General features: G+C 38.5%; 1 protein-coding gene across 11 annotated transcripts in view; it reads right to left on the reverse strand.

Moving 5' to 3' along the window:
• The window catches only part of camk2d1 (calcium/calmodulin-dependent protein kinase (CaM kinase) II delta 1), a gene marked incomplete at its 3' end in the record, with an annotated part of 78719 nt that overhangs the window by 29621 nt on the left and 30206 nt on the right, over positions 1–18892 (reverse strand). For 5 of the 11 annotated variants that reach the window (XM_079605436.1, XM_079605434.1, XM_079605431.1 and 2 more), the window contains exons 4-6: positions 9011–9197; positions 2844–2946; positions 1524–1607 (exon numbers count right to left, since the gene is read on the reverse strand). In XM_079605436.1, coding sequence (XP_079461562.1) covers positions 1524–1607; positions 2844–2946; positions 9011–9197 — 374 coding nt within the window. Of the gene's footprint in view, positions 1–1523; positions 1608–2843; positions 2947–9010; positions 9198–15394; positions 15468–18864; positions 18887–18892 lie in introns of those variants that run through there. The other 6 variants (XM_079605439.1, XM_079605437.1, XM_079605438.1 and 3 more) reach the window with 2 other exon arrangements.

Here is an 18892-nt window from a genome sequence, read left to right on the forward strand (position 1 = left end):
ATCAAACATGTCTGATCATGTTTTTTATTTAATATTTTCTATTTTTAGGGGATTTTATGGTACTATTTAGCAGTAATTATTCACTTTTTGAGCATAGACCTGAAAATGAAAGATGTTTTGGAGCAAACACTGAAGTGTGGATCTTTTTAAAGAAGACATTGAAAAGTGAAAAAAGTGAACTTAAAAAAAATTACTGTATAGAATTTTACTTTTATTGTTATAAAAATGCACAAAAATACAAATATAATTTTTTTAATGAAATATATATAATTTTCCAAACCATATTTTACTTTAAAACTGCGCAAAAATCAAAGCCATACATCTAAACAAGTTGTGTTACAAATTTGAGGTTGATATCTCAGTAAATGAGCTTTCGGTGAGATGTTGTTCGGGCGCAGTACCAGACGCTTCCACTAGAGGAAACTCGTCTCACATTACTTTCCAGTTTTTGACCTTGAGAACCATAGATATACATAATAAAAAATAGATGTCTTACGGCGGAGTCTCTAACGGCATCACCGGCGGCCATCTTGTCACAGGCAAGCGTTCTGTAAGGCGAGTGATCGGCATGAACACAAATCCTCTTATCTCGCTGAAATCTTGACGGATTTACAAACGGTTTGGTTTCTTACAAACGTTGTTACCGTGGCTATAATTATGGATGCTTGAACATGTTGAAATATATAATATTATAATTATTCATAAGTATGCAGTGTCATAACTACATCTATGACGTTCATAACAAACCAACCCGTTTGAAAATCGGTAGAAAATGGAGCAAGTTATGGTTATTTAAAAAGTACATGCACCAATAAAACACAATGTTACGAGTGAGCGAGCTGACTGTGACAAGATGGCCGCCAGGTGCGGACGTCGGCCTCGATTGGCCAGCAGCGCGGACGAAACATCTAGCCTTTATTATGTATATCTATGGTGAGAAGCACAAGCCTGTGTGTGTGTGTGTGTGTGTGTGTGTGTGTGTGTGTGTGTGTGTGTGTGTGTGTGTGTGTGTGTGTGTGTGTGTGTGTGTTCACATAGCAAGTGCCAAAACCTTTACCAAGTTTCGTACGATGAAGCAAAATATATATATTTTTTTTTTTTTTTTGACCGAAGAGCACCAGAGGGTTAAGCATGCTAACATATAATGAACATTTATTAGTTTTTCCAGCCAGTTTAGTTATAATTATATAGTAAAAAAAAACTAAACAAATGTGAGTCTTTTGAATTTGCAGTCCAACTAGATATACAAGAATCTACAAGGTATATATAAGTACAGATATACAACTTATAAGTATTCATTACTTCAGTGAGCGCATTGTTTCTGCCTTAAATTTTTACATGGTTTAAATTAATAAATTTTCAGCTAACTGTGATTTGTATATGTACATTTCTGAAACGACACTACTGATCACTGTAAACTGTGATGTGGACTCGTGTGTTCTCTGTAAAGCGGCTCTGAAGCGGTGTGTATTGGGGAAGCGCTGTACAGATACAGTAAATGTGACCTGAACTGATGTACGCACCACATGCCCACATGTCCACCGGCTTGCCGTACGGCTCCTTCCTCAGCACTTCAGGAGACAGATAACCTGGAGTTCCAGCAAACCCTAACACACACACACACACACACACACACACACAAAAGATATATATATATATATAGACCGACCTCGTTTAAACTTAACTTTCTTCCCTTTAAACGCTCTACAAAACGAGCTCCCCCTGAATTATCCTACAGTTTACTTAAGGCACTTCTGTCTGTGGATCGCAGCCTAATTCTGAAATATCTGGCGTCCCTGACGTCCCGTCCGACGCCGGCGGCAGAGAAGCCCGTAACGAGAGAGAAGCCCCAGAGATCACGGCAATTAAACGCTAACAAGATCAGGGTTTGTCCAGAAGTAAAACTAATTACACAACACCGCCAAAACTTCATCTCAATTCCTGTGATTAAATCCATTTTAGACAAGAAGCAGAGAGGCAAAAGATTATTAATAATAGACTAACGTGACTTTAAAAGGTGTGCGATCGATGCAAGCCATGTTCTGTGTATTTTTTAATCATACATAATTTGATAATAATAATATCACTTTCTTTAATACTATCGCAAAATGGGATGGAAATGCACTAACATCACCAAAAGAAGAGTTATGAAGCAACTTATGCAAATAGCTGTCAGTTTTGCATAATGAAATCAAATGTAATTGTATCAGCATCTCAAGCATTTCCAGAAAGGAATGAACATGTCTTATTGGTTTATTTGGAATATGCAGATTAGAGAAATATTAACATATTTGAAAAAAATAGAAGTGAGCCATATTCATCTCTTCCTTTTTTCAGAGTAAAGTCTTAGCTATGAATATTAATTGTAAGCATATACATGTTCTCTGATTATGTCATTTGTTAAACGTGACCCTGGATCATAAACCCAGTCACATGACTATATACGATATCTGTGGCAATAGCCAACTATACAGTGTATGGGTCAAAATTATCCATTTTTCTTTTATGCCAAAAATCATGAGGATATTAAGATCATGTTCCATGAAGATATTTAGTAGATTTCCTACCGTAAATATATAAAACATGTATTTTTGTGAGTGAATGCAGCACAATCGTGAACATAAATGCACAACTTTAAAGGAGATTTTCTCAATGTTTCGAGTTTTTTGCTGCTCAGATTCCAGATTTTCAATAGTTGTGTCTCGACCAAATATTGTCCTATCCTAACAAACCACACATCAATGGAAAGCTAATGTATTCAGCTTTCAGATGATGTATAAATCTCAATCTTAAGAAGTTGACCCATGTGACTGGTCTTGTGGTCCAGGGTCACACATACTGACCGAACCAGGCTTGCTGGTCTCCCTGCACCTCGATGGCCAGCCCGAAGTCCGCCAGTTTCACCGCTGCGCCCTTCAGTTTGCTGGCGAGGAGAAGATTCTCTGGCTTTGGGTGACAGACAAAACAAAAGTCATTGTTGTATATTGAGAGAATTGTCATCTTCACTGAACTGATGTCTCATCAAGCGGTGGTTCTCAACTGGTTCGGCCGGCCTTTGCAATTCAAAGAAGCAGTCGTCTTTATGGTGCGTTCACACCGGACGCGAATAGCGCGTCAGGCGCGAGTGATTTCAATGTTAAGTCAATGCAAAGATGCGTTAGGCGCGTAAAAAATTCCTGCGGCGCGAATGAGGCGTAGAGTGCGGCGTGGTAGACGCGAATACGCCTCATTCGCGCGTCAAGTTTGCGCGAATTGAGCGTCTGGCGCATTAAGCGCGTTACGCGCGAATTATTTTATGTCTTTTTGTGCATTCACGCGTCTGAAAAATGAAAAATCTGAACCTCTGAGCTTTAAACAACTACAGTCTCGACTGAACAACTCTTAAAACTACATTTCGTGACACAACAACAGTAGTATTTTTAAATGTCACCGCCTAGCACTTGCCTCTCCCAGAAGAAGCGGATTTCGCCTCCATTTCGCTTTTTGACGCGCGAATGCATTCAAAATGTTCAAGCGTCAAACTAGACGCGGCAGGCACGAATTGGACGCGCTATTCACGTCCCGTGTGAACGCACAGTAAGTCTTCCTCACTCGCTCAGCTAAGATGTAATGATACTAAAACCGCCAGTAGGTGGCAGCAAAACATTGTTTTATTGAGAGTCATTGAATCATTCGCACGACTCGTTTAAAACGCTGATTTATTCAGGACCAAAGCTCTCGTTCAAGTGCAAGCGGAGGCGCTTTCTGTTTCAAGCGAAACACGTTAAACATAGCAAAGTTAGCATAGCATAGAAAACGCGTGGGGAATTTTTTAGGAATTCAACGCAAGCGAATTGGTTACGACGTTGCTTGCAATTTCACTTGCGCTTTATATATAGTGAACTATATGCAGCGCTTGAAGCGTGAGCACCGAGAGAACGTTATAACGTGTAACAGGAACGCTTGTTTTCTGAGGTGAGAGACTAAGGCAATGTTTACACGGAAACGATCTGAAGAGAAAACGCAAAAGTGGCGTTGCGTTATCACTTTTTATTCTGCGTTTAGACGAGCATTATAAGGGGGAAATCTGCGTGCATATGGTGACGCAAAAGTCTGTGAAACTGGATGCAGTGTACCCTCCAGACGGCTAGGTGGCGATGTGGAGCACTGAAAGTGAAAGACGCTGACACTGTTTTTCATGTTTAATACGGTAAAGTTTAACCCTCGGTGCTCTTCGCGTGTCGCTCAAAAATGATTTTTTTTTTTTTTTTTTTGTCAATGAAATTAATGCTATATTTTAGTTTGATAATGTTTTGTTATTTTCCTGTACTGGCGTACACGACGCCTTCACTGTCTAGCAGACTTTTGCGTTTTTACAGTTTTTACCCTTTAGACGGGAACGCGACGGTTTTTAAGATTTCCACTCTGGAGGGTGGTTTCACTTTTTTGCGTTTTTAAGCCCCAAAAACGCCGTCGCCGTGTAAACGAAAGGCACATCCGATAATTTTTTTTTACGTTTTCACCCGCGAGCGTTCTCGTGTAAACAGGGCCTTAATGAGGACAGCGCGTTTTTCTCTGACAGAAGTCGACAGCTTTCATGCCCGTCTTTCAAAATAAAAGTCTTGCATCAGAAAAAACTTTTGCTGCTGTTGTTCCTTTGACTGCAGCTCCGCGACCCACCAGTTGAGAAACACTGTCATAGAAGACTTGGGTCAATATGTAGACTTTTTTCTATATATTTTCAAAATTGATTTACATTTTTTTTTAAATTTGGACAAAATTGGACAATCTCTGAAAGCACATTTTTGAACCAAGTCTTCCAAAAAAGTCTCTAGGGTTACGCAGAACTGAGGATAGACTTATGACTGAGCAACTACAGTTAACGGGTTTTAAATGTAGAATTATGTTGTGTTGCTGTAATGGAACTATAACATTCAAATCCATCAAAAACAAATGGTGTTTGTTTCATTAGAAAGTTCTGAAAACAATTTTTTTAAATATTTGTGCATGTGATTTTTTTCATGTTTTTCACAAATGTAATAATATTCATGTGAATGCATGAATGTCTTTGCAAAAATAATTATTCGTAAAAAAAGCTATATGTCAGTAGCAAACTCTGCATAACCCATTAAGACTTGAGTAAACAATGATTCAACTCGCACACAAGTGATGAAAATTTAGGATTTTTGTTATGAAAGAAAGAAAGAAACCCGAGCACTTCATACACACATATACTGAAAACTTTCAGACAACCCCTTTCATATGAGCCTTCTTCATGAATTTATACATTCATAATTACAATAATTACAGATATAAACCTATTATTTATGGTAATAAGACTAATTTCATCAAGAAAAAGCTTCTCACAGTAGTGGATGTTTAACTTTTTTAGCTTAGAATTGATTGTCATCATCAATTCGAAGGGACTCGTATGTCAGGGGAGTCTAGAAAGAGCGGTTATAACACAAGGGCAATACCTGAGGACATAAGGCTAGTTCGTCAGGTTCAGTTAGTTGCAGTTAGTTAGATCAAGGCGCTAACATGCTAGGGAGTCATGCAGTCATTGCTTTATCAACACAAACTTTAATATTACAGTGGACAATCGATCATTTAGATCATGTCCAATCGGAGATGCGAATAATCAAATGTGTACTGACAGTGTGAATAACCGTAACCGAAAGAGCCCGACCTTACATTTCAACTCGAAGAGTTGCGAGTTTTAAAATGGCGGTGCTCAAAAAGATCTCCAAAAACATTCTTCAGAATTTTTTTGTCTCTGCTCTTGATTCGGAAAGCCAATGCTTTACTACAATATATTTGTCATTTTGCGTGTCACATCCATGATCAACTTCATAATGAGCCAGTGCATTTTATGTTAAACACACGACACTATAGTTCCCTTTCAGTGAGGCATGACTGACGTAAACCGATCTCGCCTGAGAGCCCGATCCCCTTCGAGTGTGAACTTAACAACACCGTGTCCTGAACGCTCGAGTTTTGAAGAGTGATGATCGGAGTTGCTCACAAACGAAGAAGAAATGGTTCGTAACTTAACTATGAAGAATATAGAAGATGTTGAACACATGGAAGGACTTTTGAGTTTGATGGTCATCCTCATTTATTCAAACCCGAGTATACAGACGAAGAACTAGCCTCACACTCTTCAGTCAACAATACCTTTTCCCGGCTACAGCGGGAGTTCCCGCGGGACTTCAGCGCGAGACTACAGCTAGCCGTCTCTAAAACACGATTTAGGTGAGTTTAAACAATGGCTAAGTTGCTAAACGCATCTTGTTGTCATGTAAGGACCCTGTTCATCAAAGAGATGCACATCTTGCAGAATAACGTTGCTTGTTTAGTTTACACTCGAAGGTGATTGGACTCTCAGGCTAGATCCCATTATGTCAGTCACTCCGACGTAACGTAACGCTACATACGTGACCTAGACGTTTAACGAGATGAGGCGTGCCACTGTCACCAATCTCACGACCTACAACAGCAAAATCATATGAATCTTTCTACAGATGTTCTTCGGCTGGGTTGTTGACCCTCATCCTTCCCTCGCGTTCTGTAACAAATCCTTCCCTCGCGGGTCAAAATGACCCGAAGCTCTAAAAGTAGTTTTTTTCTTTTTTTTTGTCCAGAAAGCCTATTTTATTTCATTTTGAAAATATTTTTAAATGCAATTTTTTGGGGAGATTTTTTTTCTTACCTTTAAATGACTAGATTTGATCAATAAATAAATAGTAATTTAAGCACATTCCTCTCATTCTTTCAACTTATATTCAAAATAACTCACAATTTCATGCATAAACCTTTTAATTTTCAACTCAAAATATCTTACATTGGGTGTCTTTGCCGACCTCCTGTGTAAAAAATATTAATATATATAACATGATATGTCATGACTCTTGCCACTATGGCCTTATAGCTCTATATGGAGCACATGAGTTGTGCCGCTGGGTCCTAAAGTCAGTTCATTTCAATATGCATTCAGATACACACGACATTATAAAACAGTTTTTTGTTAAAGTTTTAGCATTTTTAGTTAGAATATTTGAGCATTTTTAGGTTTTCTATGTGTACTGAAGCTTTCCTCGCATTCCATTAATTCCTAAGGGGGTCAAATTGACCCGAGAGGGAAGAATTTGTTACTTTTTTCAATTTCAACCACAAAACTCCTCGAATCCATTCATTTTTTGAGTGTGTGTATTCGTGGTTCAAGTGCGACAAAAGTCATGGGATCTTGGACCCCTCTGATGAACACTTTTTTATTTTATTTTTTTATTCCGGGATAAAATGACCCGAGGGAAGGATAGATGGTGAAACTTCCCCTGGGGACGACCTGAACGTCGTCTTCACAGTGTCTAGTCTTTTAGCAAAGTAGAAAGTCTTTACTTAGCAAACACCACAGCCAAGCTACATGAGTTTACTCCATTTCAGCATCAAATACCCAAGGCAAGGGAGGGACTGCGGAAGATAACTACAGGTGTCGAGATCATATAAAGAATAGCCGGATGTTGTCCTTTGTTAGAGAAGAGAGAGATAATGATGAATAGAGGAGATTAGAGATGTATGATTCCCCTGAGGATCATTTGAACAGCAGAATCTGGTAGTTCATTATTACAAGCGCTCTTTTGTTGCCCTACATATTAGCATCATAAAACCTTCCCCATTTCAAACACTAAGGTCTGCTTAAATGGCTAATAGTTTGTCCTCATAATTGTACAATATTGCTTTTGGCTGTTACACAATCTTTTTGATTGCTCTAAAAGTTGAATAAAAATCCATCAGATGAATTTCTGAGAGAAAATCACCAACATTCTTCAAATTGTTGGACAAGCCATAACGGTGTAAGACAGACCTTCTTCTTGCTAATAAGTGACATTCCTTTAAAGGGATAAATGAGGAAGGAAAGCATATCATCCACAACTGTATTACATTTGATTTTGCTGGTAAGGATAAAAACTCTGATTAGGATGCAATGCATTGCTTTCTGCTTCGTCATGTCGTGCCTATTCCAACAAATCTTCTGCCAAAAATAATCTGCAAACAATGCTTTTTGTACTTTTTGTCATGTTTCCAGTCCAAAAATCGAAAAATTCATAAATCAAGAACCATTTACTATACAAGTAAAATGACGAAATTACGTCTTGTTTTCAGGAGGAAAATATAATCCAAATTAAGCTTGTTTTTGCTTAAAACAAGTTAAATGATCTGCCAATGGCCGGGGTTAAAAAATAATCTTGTTTTCCATTTGAATTAAGATCTTTTTTGTCTTGTTATCATAACCATTGGCTGATAATTTTGCTAGTCATTTGCACTGGAAACAAGATAAACATACCAAGTAAGAAAAGCATTTTTTGCAACAAATTCACAACACACTCATGTTGTTCCAAACCCTCCCGTAGCTCTTAAAACTAATTTGTTCTTGTTCATATTCAAATATCAGTCTTGTAATCTCAATGTGCCAATTTTGCCTATTTGTAGTGCAGATTAGAGCGTGCCAGGCCGTGGTCACTGTACAGTATGCTTTTGTTATGGAAAGAGATACTGTTTACAGCCTTTTTTGTTTAATATACAATATACATTACTGTTTTGTGCCTAATGTCTTTGTTTTCAGGTTTTTTTTTGTGGTGCAAGTCCTAATGTAACAGCATGACAGCAGCCAATCACAGAGCAGAATGCAGGCCGATGCAAATTCAGATTACAAGAGGAGGGAAACAATCCCCCGGTTGCACCTGGCTCATTTGATTGGCAAATTAGCAGCGACAAGAGCCTGTGCTGGTTTTATCTGAAGATCGACAGAAAACACCATTCCCAACTAAACCTGCAGGATTCATTTTTAGAGTTCATTTTTAGTCATTAATGGTCCAATGAATATATAACATTGATCACTTGATTCGCAGACTTCATATGTTACTAAGCCCTTGTATAATAATCTCATCAGCCATTTGTGTAGGCCTTGAATCAGTACAAGAGGTCAAAGAAGAAGGCCTTGGTGTTCAGGACCCTCAGCATCTCTACTCACCTTCAGGTCCCGATGGACCACCCCCATCTGGTGGCAATGGAGAACCGCCTCAAGGATCTGCTGAATGCAATGACTGCATGCAAACACCAGGGGGTGTGGGTTAGTGACAAGCACACACTCACTATCTGTGCACAGCAGCGAGAGCAAGGGAGTAGGGCATGGAGGTGATGAATACAGCTCAAATGGGCTTCACATTACTTATTAAGTTTTAGTGTTGCATTTCAGATGCTTATGCAGCAGGGCTGGGTGGAGGCACACATCTCTACTAATGAGTTCACTCAAAACATCTTGGGTTCTTTTTTTTACCCAAATCCTGGGTTGATCATTTTGGGTCTTTTTTTTCAGTGGTTCAGTGTTTGGAAAGTTTTTGTGTTACCCAGATCTTGGTCTACACTGATACAGATGTGTGTTCAGATTATAATGACTGACGCTGTCTACACTGATACAGATGTGTGTTCAGATTATAATGACTGACGCGGTCTACACTGATACAGATGTGTGTTCAGATTATAATGACTGACGCGGTCTACACTGATACAGATGTGTGTTCAGATTATAATGACTGATGCTGTCTACACTGATACAGATGTGTGTTCAGATTATAATGACTGACGCTGTCTACACTGATACAGATGTGTGTTCAGATTATAATGACTGATGCTGTCTACACTGATACAGATGTGTGTTCAGATTATAATGACTGATGCTGTCTACACTGATACAGATGTGTGTTCAGATTATAATGACTGACGCTGTCTACACTGATACAGATGTGTGTTCAGATTATAATGACTGATGCTGTCTACACTGATACAGATGTGTGTTCAGATTATAATGACTGACGCTGTCTACACTGATACAGATGTGTGTTCAGATTATAATGACTGATGCTGATACACTGATACAGATGTGTGTTCAGATTATAATGACTGACGCTGTCTACACTGATACAGATGTGTGTTCAGATTATAATGATTGATGCTGTCTACACTGATACAGATGTGTGTTCAGATTATAATGACTGATGCTGTCTACACTGATACAGATGTGTGTTCAGATTATAATGACTGACGCGGTCTACACTGATACAGATGTGTGTTCAGATTATAATGACTGACGCGGTCTACACTGATACAGATGTGTGTTCAGATTATAATGACTGATGCTGTCTACACTGATACAGATGTGTGTTCAGATTATAATGACTGATGCTGTCTACACTGATACAGATGTGTGTTCAGATTATAATGACTGACGCGGTCTACACTGATACAGATGTGTGTTCAGATTATAATGACTGAGGCTGTCTACACTGATACAGATGTGTGTTCAGATTATAATGACTCACTGTCTACACTGATACAGATGTGTGTTCAGATTATAATGACTGATGCTGTCTACACTGATACAGATGTGTGTTCAGATTATAATGACTGATGCTGTCTACACTGATACAGATGTGTGTTCAGATTATAATGACTGATGCTGTCTACACTGATACAGATGTGTGTTCAGATTATAATGACTGACGCTGTCTACACTGATACAGATGTGTGTTCAGATTATAATGACTGATGCTGTCTACACTGATACAGATGTGCGTTCAGATTATAATGACTGATGCTGATACAATGATACAGATGTGTGTTCAGATTATAACGACTGACGCTGTCTACACTGATACAGATGTGCGTTCAGATTATAACGACTGACTGTCTACACTGATACAGATGTGTGTTCAGATTATAATGACTGATGCTGATACACTGATACAGATGTGTGTTCAGATTATAATGACTGACGCTGTCTACACTGATACAGATGTGTGTTCAGATTATAATGACTGATGCTGTCTACACTGATACAGATGTGTGTTCAGATTACAATGACTGATGCTGTCTACACTGATACAGATGTGTGTTCAGATTATAATGACTGATGCTGTCTACACTGATACAGATGTGTGTTCAGATTATAATGACTGACGCTGTCTACACTGATACAGATGTATGTTCAGATTATAATGACTGACGCTGTCTACACTGATACAGATGTGTGTTCAGATTATAATGACTGATGCTGATACACTGATACAGATGTGTGTTCAGATTATAATGACGGATGCTGATACACTGATACAGATGTGTGTTCAGATTATAATGCCTGATGCTGTCTACACTGATACAGATGTGTGTTCAGATTATAATGACTGATGCTGTCTACACTGATACAGATGTATGTTCAGATTATAATGCCTGATGCTGTCTACACTGATACAGATGTGTGTTCAGATTATAATGACTGATGCGGTCTACACTGATACAGATGTGTGTTTAGATTATAATGACGGATGCTGATACACTGATACAGATGTGTGTTCAGATTATAATGACTGACGCTGTCTACACTGATACAGATGTGTGTTCAGATTATAATGACTGATGCTGATACACTGATACAGATGTGTGTTCAGATTATAATGACGGATGCTGATACACTGATACAGATGTGTGTTCAGATTATAATGACTGACGCTGTCTACACTGATACAGATGTGTGTTCAGATTATAATGACTGACGCTGTCTACACTGATACAGATGTGTGTTCAGATTATAATGACTGATGCTGTCTACACTGATACAGATGTGTGTTCAGATTATAATGACTGACGCTGTCTACACTGATACAGATGTGTGTTCAGATTATAATGACTGATGCTGTCTACACTGATACAGATGTGTGTTCAGATTATAATGACTGATGCTGTCTACACTGATACAGATGTGTGTTCAGATTATAATGACGGATGCTGATACACTGATACAGATGTGTGTTCAGATTATAATGACTGACGCTGTCTACACTGATACAGATGTGTGTTCAGATTATAATGACTGACGCTGTCTACACTGATACAGATGTGTGTTCAGATTATAATGACTGATGCTGTCTACACTGATACAGATGTGTGTTCAGATTATAATGACTGATGCTGATACACTGATACAGATGTGTGTTCAGATTATAATGATTGATGCTGTCTACACTGATACAGATGTGTGTTCAGATTATAATGACTGATGCTGTCTACACTGATACAGATGTGTGTTCAGATTATAATGACTGATGCTGTCTACACTGATACAGATGTGTGTTCAGATTATAATGACTGACGCTGTCTACACTGATACAGATGTGTGTTCAGATTATAATGACTGATGCTGTCTACACTGATACAGATGTGCGTTCAGATTATAATGACTGACGCTGTCTACACTGATACAGATGTGTGTTCAGATTATAATGACTGACGCGGTCTACACTGATACAGATGTGTGTTCAGATTATAATGACTGATGCTGTCTACACTGATACAGATGTGTGTTCAGATTATAATGACTGACGCTGTCTACACTGATACAGATGTGTGTTCAGATTATAATGACTGATGCTGTCTACACTGATACAGATGTGTGTTCAGATTATAATGACTGACGCTGTCTACACTGATACAGATGTGTGTTCAGATTATAATGACTGATGCTGTCTACACTGATACAGATGTGTGTTCAGATTATAATGACTGACGCTGTCTACACTGATACAGATGTGTGTTCAGATTATAATGACTGATGCTGTCTACACTGATACAGATGTGCGTTCAGATTATAATGACTGACGCTGTCTACACTGATACAGATGTGTGTTCAGATTATAATGACTGACGCGGTCTACACTGATACAGATGTGTGTTCAGATTATAATGACTGACGCTGTCTACACTGATACAGATGTGTGTTCAGATTATAATGACTGACGCGGTCTACACTGATACAGATGTGTGTTCAGATTATAATGACTGACGCTGTCTACACTGATACAGATGTGTGTTCAGATTATAATGATTGACGCTGTCTACACTGATACAGATGTGTGTTCAGATTATAATGACTGATGCTGTCTACACTGATACAGATGTGTGTTCAGATTATAATGACTGATGCTGTCTACACTGATACAGATGTGTGTTCAGATTATAATGACTGACGCTGTCTACACTGATACAGATGTGTGTTCAGATTATAATGACTGATGCTGTCTACACTGATACAGATGTGTGTTCAGATTATAATGACTGATGCTGTCTACACTGATACAGATGTGTGTTCAGATTATAATGACGGATGCTGATACACTGATACAGATGTGTGTTCAGATTATAATGACTGACGCTGTCTACACTGATACAGATGTGTGTTCAGATTATAATGACTGACGCTGTCTACACTGATACAGATGTGTGTTCAGATTATAATGACTGATGCTGATACACTGATACAGATGTGTGTTCAGATTATAATGATTGATGCTGTCTACACTGATACAGATGTGTGTTCAGATTATAATGACTGACGCTGTCTACACTGATACAGATGTGTGTTCAGATTATAATGACTGATGCTGATACACTGATACAGATGTGTGTTCAGATTATAATGACTGACGCTGTCTACACTGATACAGATGTGTGTTCAGATTATAATGACTGATGCTGATACACTGATACAGATGTGTGTTCAGATTATAATGATTGATGCTGTCTACACTGATACAGATGTGTGTTCAGATTATAATGACTGACGCTGTCTACACTGATACAGATGTGTGTTCAGATTATAATGACTGATGCTGATACACTGATACAGATGTGTGTTCAGATTATAATGACTGACGCTGTCTACACTGATACAGATGTGTGTTCAGATTATAATGACTGACGCTGTCTACACTGATACAGATGTGCGTTCAGATTATAATGACTGACGCTGTCTACACTGATACAGATGTGTGTTCAGATTATAACGACTGACGCTGTCTACACTGATACAGATGTGTGTTCAGATTATAATGACTGATGCTGTCTACACTGATACAGATGTGTGTTCAGATTATAATGACTGATGCTGATACACTGATACAGATGTGTGTTCAGATTATAATGATTGACGCTGTCTACACTGATACAGATGTGTGTTCAGATTATAATGACTGATGCTGTCTACACTGATACAGATGTGTGTTCAGATTATAATGACTGATGCTGATACACTGATACAGATGTGTGTTCAGATTATAATGATTGATGCTGTCTACACTGATACAGATGTGTGTTCAGATTATAATGACTGATGCTGTCTACACTGATACAGATGTGTGTTCAGATTATAATGACTGATGCTGTCTACACTGATACAGATGTGTGTTCAGATTATAATGACTGATGCTGTCTACACTGATACAGATGTGTGTTCAGATTATAATGACTGATGCTGTCTACACTGATACAGATGTGTGTTCAGATTATAATGACTGACGCTGATACACTGATACAGATGTGTGTTCAGATTATAATGATTGATGCTGTCTACACTGATACAGATGTGTGTTCAGATTATAATGACTGATGCTGTCTACACTGATACAGATGTGTGTTCAGATTATAATGATTGATGCTGTCTACACTGATACAGATGTGTGTTCAGATTATAATGACTGATGCTGTCTACACTGATACAGATGTGTGTTCAGATTATAATGCCTGATGCTGTCTACACTGATACAGATGTGTGTTCAGATTATAATGACTGATGCTGTCTACACTGATACAGATGTGTGTTCAGATTATAATGACTGATGCTGTCTACACTGATACAGATGTGTGTTCAGATTATAATGACTGACGCTGTCTACACTGATACAGATGTGTGTTCAGATTATAATGACTGACGCTGTCTACACTGATACAGATGTGTGTTCAGATTATAATGACTGATGCTGTCTACACTGATACAGATGTGTGTTCAGATTATAATGACTGATGCTGTCTACACTATTAGGCACATTATTTCCCAGCACTACTGTACAGTAATAAAACATTTGTTAGTGAATATTATCAAAAATAGTTATATATCTATCTATTGCCCATCTACTGTCATCATTACCTCTCCTGTCTTGCTCCCCAAAATCTCAGTCCAGAAGTGGTGTTTGCTTGGGCGACTGTGTGCTTGACCCGCTAAATCATTGACTTATGGGTTCTGATGCCCGTTTTGCATTTCAATCAAAAAGGGCACAGTCTCCACCAAAACACACAAACAAACAAGACAATCCTACAGAGTCAAACGCACAGTCCCCGATTAGGTGCTACATGCACACATGTATAGCTCGGAGGACATTATTTGTGTTTTTACCCCTCAGCCCACCGCAACACACATTTCTCAGTGTGTAGCTGTGTTTCGAGGGATCGGGGTGAGTAGAGGAGGCGTCCACAATGGGAACCAGCGGATTATTGTTTGTTCAAACAGGTTTGAGCCTGTCATACTAACCTTCAAGTCTCGATGTACAATGCCATTTAAGTGACAATGACTAACACTCTCTAGAATCTGCTGTATGCAATGACTGTGAGAGAGAGAGAGACAGCGAGGAAGCCAAAGAAGAGAGATTGAACAGTTCAGCAAGCACAGTCAGAAAATAATGCAGCTGACAAACAAACAGTGAAAACAGAGAGATTAGCTGGGGCAGGAACACACTGTACCCCAGGCTGTAGAAAATATGATATTTGCTATAAAACGGGTACATTTGATACAAAGGTGCATTTGCAACAATATTACAACCAGAAATGATAATCACCCTCATGTCATTGGAATCCCTATTGACTTTCTTTTCTTTCTATCGGTCTTTCTTCAGTGGAACGCAGGCGTAATTTGAGCCGATCACTCTTTTACATTACTATGAGCTTTCAATAGGACTTTAAAAGCATCGCAAAAGAAGTCGTGTGCACCATATTCCTAGACTTCTGAAGCCTATTGATGGGTTTATGTGGCGAACAGCCTGGAATGGTTGATCATCTAGATTGAGTCAGTGAGTTCAACTGAACCAAGATGGCATTTCCCAAAACCCAAGAAGATCGCATTGGCACCAATGGTCTCAAAGATCGACTTAGGCTTACGGTGCATTTGTAAAAGCAGACTAGATCAGTTGTGATTCAGAGTCATTTTTGTCTCGTTTCCAGTCCAAATATCTAAAAAGACTTAAATCAAGAAGCATTTACCAGATAAGTAAAAACAATTGCAAAATGATCTGCCAATGGGTTAAAATGACAAAAAAATATCTCATGTTTGCCCAATTAAAACCAGTTAGATGTTACACAGTGCTTCTGGGAAAACACTCTGTGGACAGTAGAGAAAAGAGTTTAACGTTTGGCAAAAATGTACAACATTTTGTTACAAAAGTGTGTATAATGTCTTATGCTTTTCAATATGCTTTTATTGTCCATTTTTGTTCTTTCTAAGGACTAATCTTGAATGCATCAGTCTCGGTTCGTTGTAATTGCACAGAAGAACATGCAGACTTAAAAAAAGTCTTTAAAGTTTATTATTAAAAAAAAAGTCAAATGGGGCTGGAATGACAGAAGGGTGAGTAAATGATGACAGAATGTTCCTTTTTTTGGGTGAACTATACTTTTCAAAGTAATATAAAAAATTATTACAGAAGCATACGTAAAGAAATGGTTCAACAATCCAAATTAAGATAACACCGACACTGAGCAGCATACAAAGACAAGAATTAGAATCGTAAGCACAAAAAAACCTACAGACAGACATTAAAAGACAAACTTTAGATCATTTCTTCTCACGGTTGAGTTTAATGGTGGCAAACAGATAAATGAGTTTAACACATGGGAATCTTCTCATTCTCTGGCTCAGAGATATAAGACACGATTGCTCCCACAACTGGCTTAGAAGGAAGTCCGTTAAAGAAAAGAATCATATCATGCACACATCGACACTCATAATAAACTACGGTTCTTATGTTTTGTGAATTACGATATACACTTTTATGTGTGTGTGGCATTCTGGCTTCTATACAAGTTAAGCTCTACCACAGAAAATACATTTGACTAATCTCTTAGATGTATTTAAAGTAATGCACTTACAATGAAAGTCTATGGGGCTAGATTTACAGATGAGGACCCATGAGGATTTAAGAGTAACACAAACGTGAGTGAACCGACAAGACAAAAGCGAATAAAATCATTATAATCAGTGATGCTGTTTACACCGGATGCGTCGCCATTCTCGAGAGTAAACTGATGCCCCGTTCTGTTTCTGACGTACTTCAGGCGATTGCGCTACTTCTGACACGCACAACTAATGGATATGCAACGGTTAATGTTGTGTCCAGTGTTCACACGGTGAGACACAAAAACCCTGTCAGTAAACATGCAGGGGTCAAAACCATGAACAACAATAAAGAGAACAAAAACAAGGGTCCAGAAAACAGTAAATGTTCAAAGAAATGTTCAGAATTGATAAACAAGACTTCAAAATGCTTCGTGAAGCTTCAAAAACGTTGTGAATCATTAGTTCTGATCCAGTGATCCGGACCAAAGTCACATGATTACAGTGAACGGGGCTTCGGTACGTCATCACTGTTCACAAATGTCAATGAATCACCACTAGGTGGCGATGATCTCCGTGAACCCATGAACCAGTCTAGTAATGATATTTACCTGATCTCGGATCCATTTTATACATTTGTAAACATTTAATGACACATTTGTTTAATTAAAAGGAAGAATTGCGGTTAAAAGTCTCCTATTGGTCTGATTAACCAAACTCTCCATAAAACTAAAAACTAAAGCTCTACAATTTCAGACTCTTCATATTTAGTAGTATTAGATGATTTGTAAATTGCATTTAATAGATGACCGCTTCAATGAAACTGCTGGTTTGTAAAAGCTGTTTTTCTGCATGTTTGGACTGAGTTTCCGCTGCATTTACACTGTTCTGACCAGCAGGGGTCGCCAGCGAGTGACGCTTCCAGCGCTGAGAAACAATCAATTATTTTGCGAAACAATTGGCTCAAAGTTTCGAAAAGCTTAGTTTCTCTCATAACTAAGCAGCAGTGATGGGATTGAGTGTGGAGGAAACCCGGAAGTTATTATTCTGATGACGGCTCCCCCGTGTGGTGGGAGGAGGGAATGACAGATACACTGTCTTGCTCAATAAACTTCCACTGTAAGTGCATTATTGTTTGAAATATTAAAAAATACCACAGAATATAATTATTAATTGACAGTATGCCACAGATGCGGTTTATACAGCTTCATAAAACCCAGAAAGCAACAGTGCCGGCCCAGATCCGGCCCACGTACAGTCAAACCTATATTTATTCAGACATCTTCAACATTTCTCACATTATCACAGTTTATTTGCTATAGTTTAGAAAATGGTAATAAAATATGTCATAAACTCATAAGTTGATATTTGGCTGGTTTTGTCCATCCTTCTGTTAGACTGTCTCACACATGAATTATGTTGAATATCTGTCAGCTGGTAAATTTAACTACACAATTAGATAATACCAGTTTGGCTCAACCAGTGACCAAGCAATGCTTCATGTGTTCAGTGTGTGTGTAAAAAGAGCATTAGCAATTACAGACACACACTTCAGCAGAACATGACCAGCTCAAAGTGTCCCAATCATTTCTGCTCCCAGATTTTTATAAATGTTACTGGTAGTCACTGTATGAAGAGTTTGTGGGTTTAATATGTCACAGTTTACTTTATTTTGCTCTCCTCACTTACATAGATGAACTATAGTGTCCTGCACACACTAGTAAACAAACATCACAAATGTTATCTGGTGTGTGAATACTCTTTGGTTTGACTGCAGATCCAGATGTGGGCCGACACTATGTTGCTGTGTGGGAACACACTACAACGCTAACTGTGTTGTCTACTGAAATTCATGCATTCTGCTGAGAGGTTTGCGTTCGGACGCGAGCACTAACCTGGCATCGGCCTCGCTGTAATACTCTC

This window comes from Phoxinus phoxinus, assembly GCF_949152265.1.
Source record: "Phoxinus phoxinus genome assembly, chromosome: 2".
Taxonomy (NCBI): domain Eukaryota; kingdom Metazoa; phylum Chordata; class Actinopteri; order Cypriniformes; family Leuciscidae; genus Phoxinus; species Phoxinus phoxinus.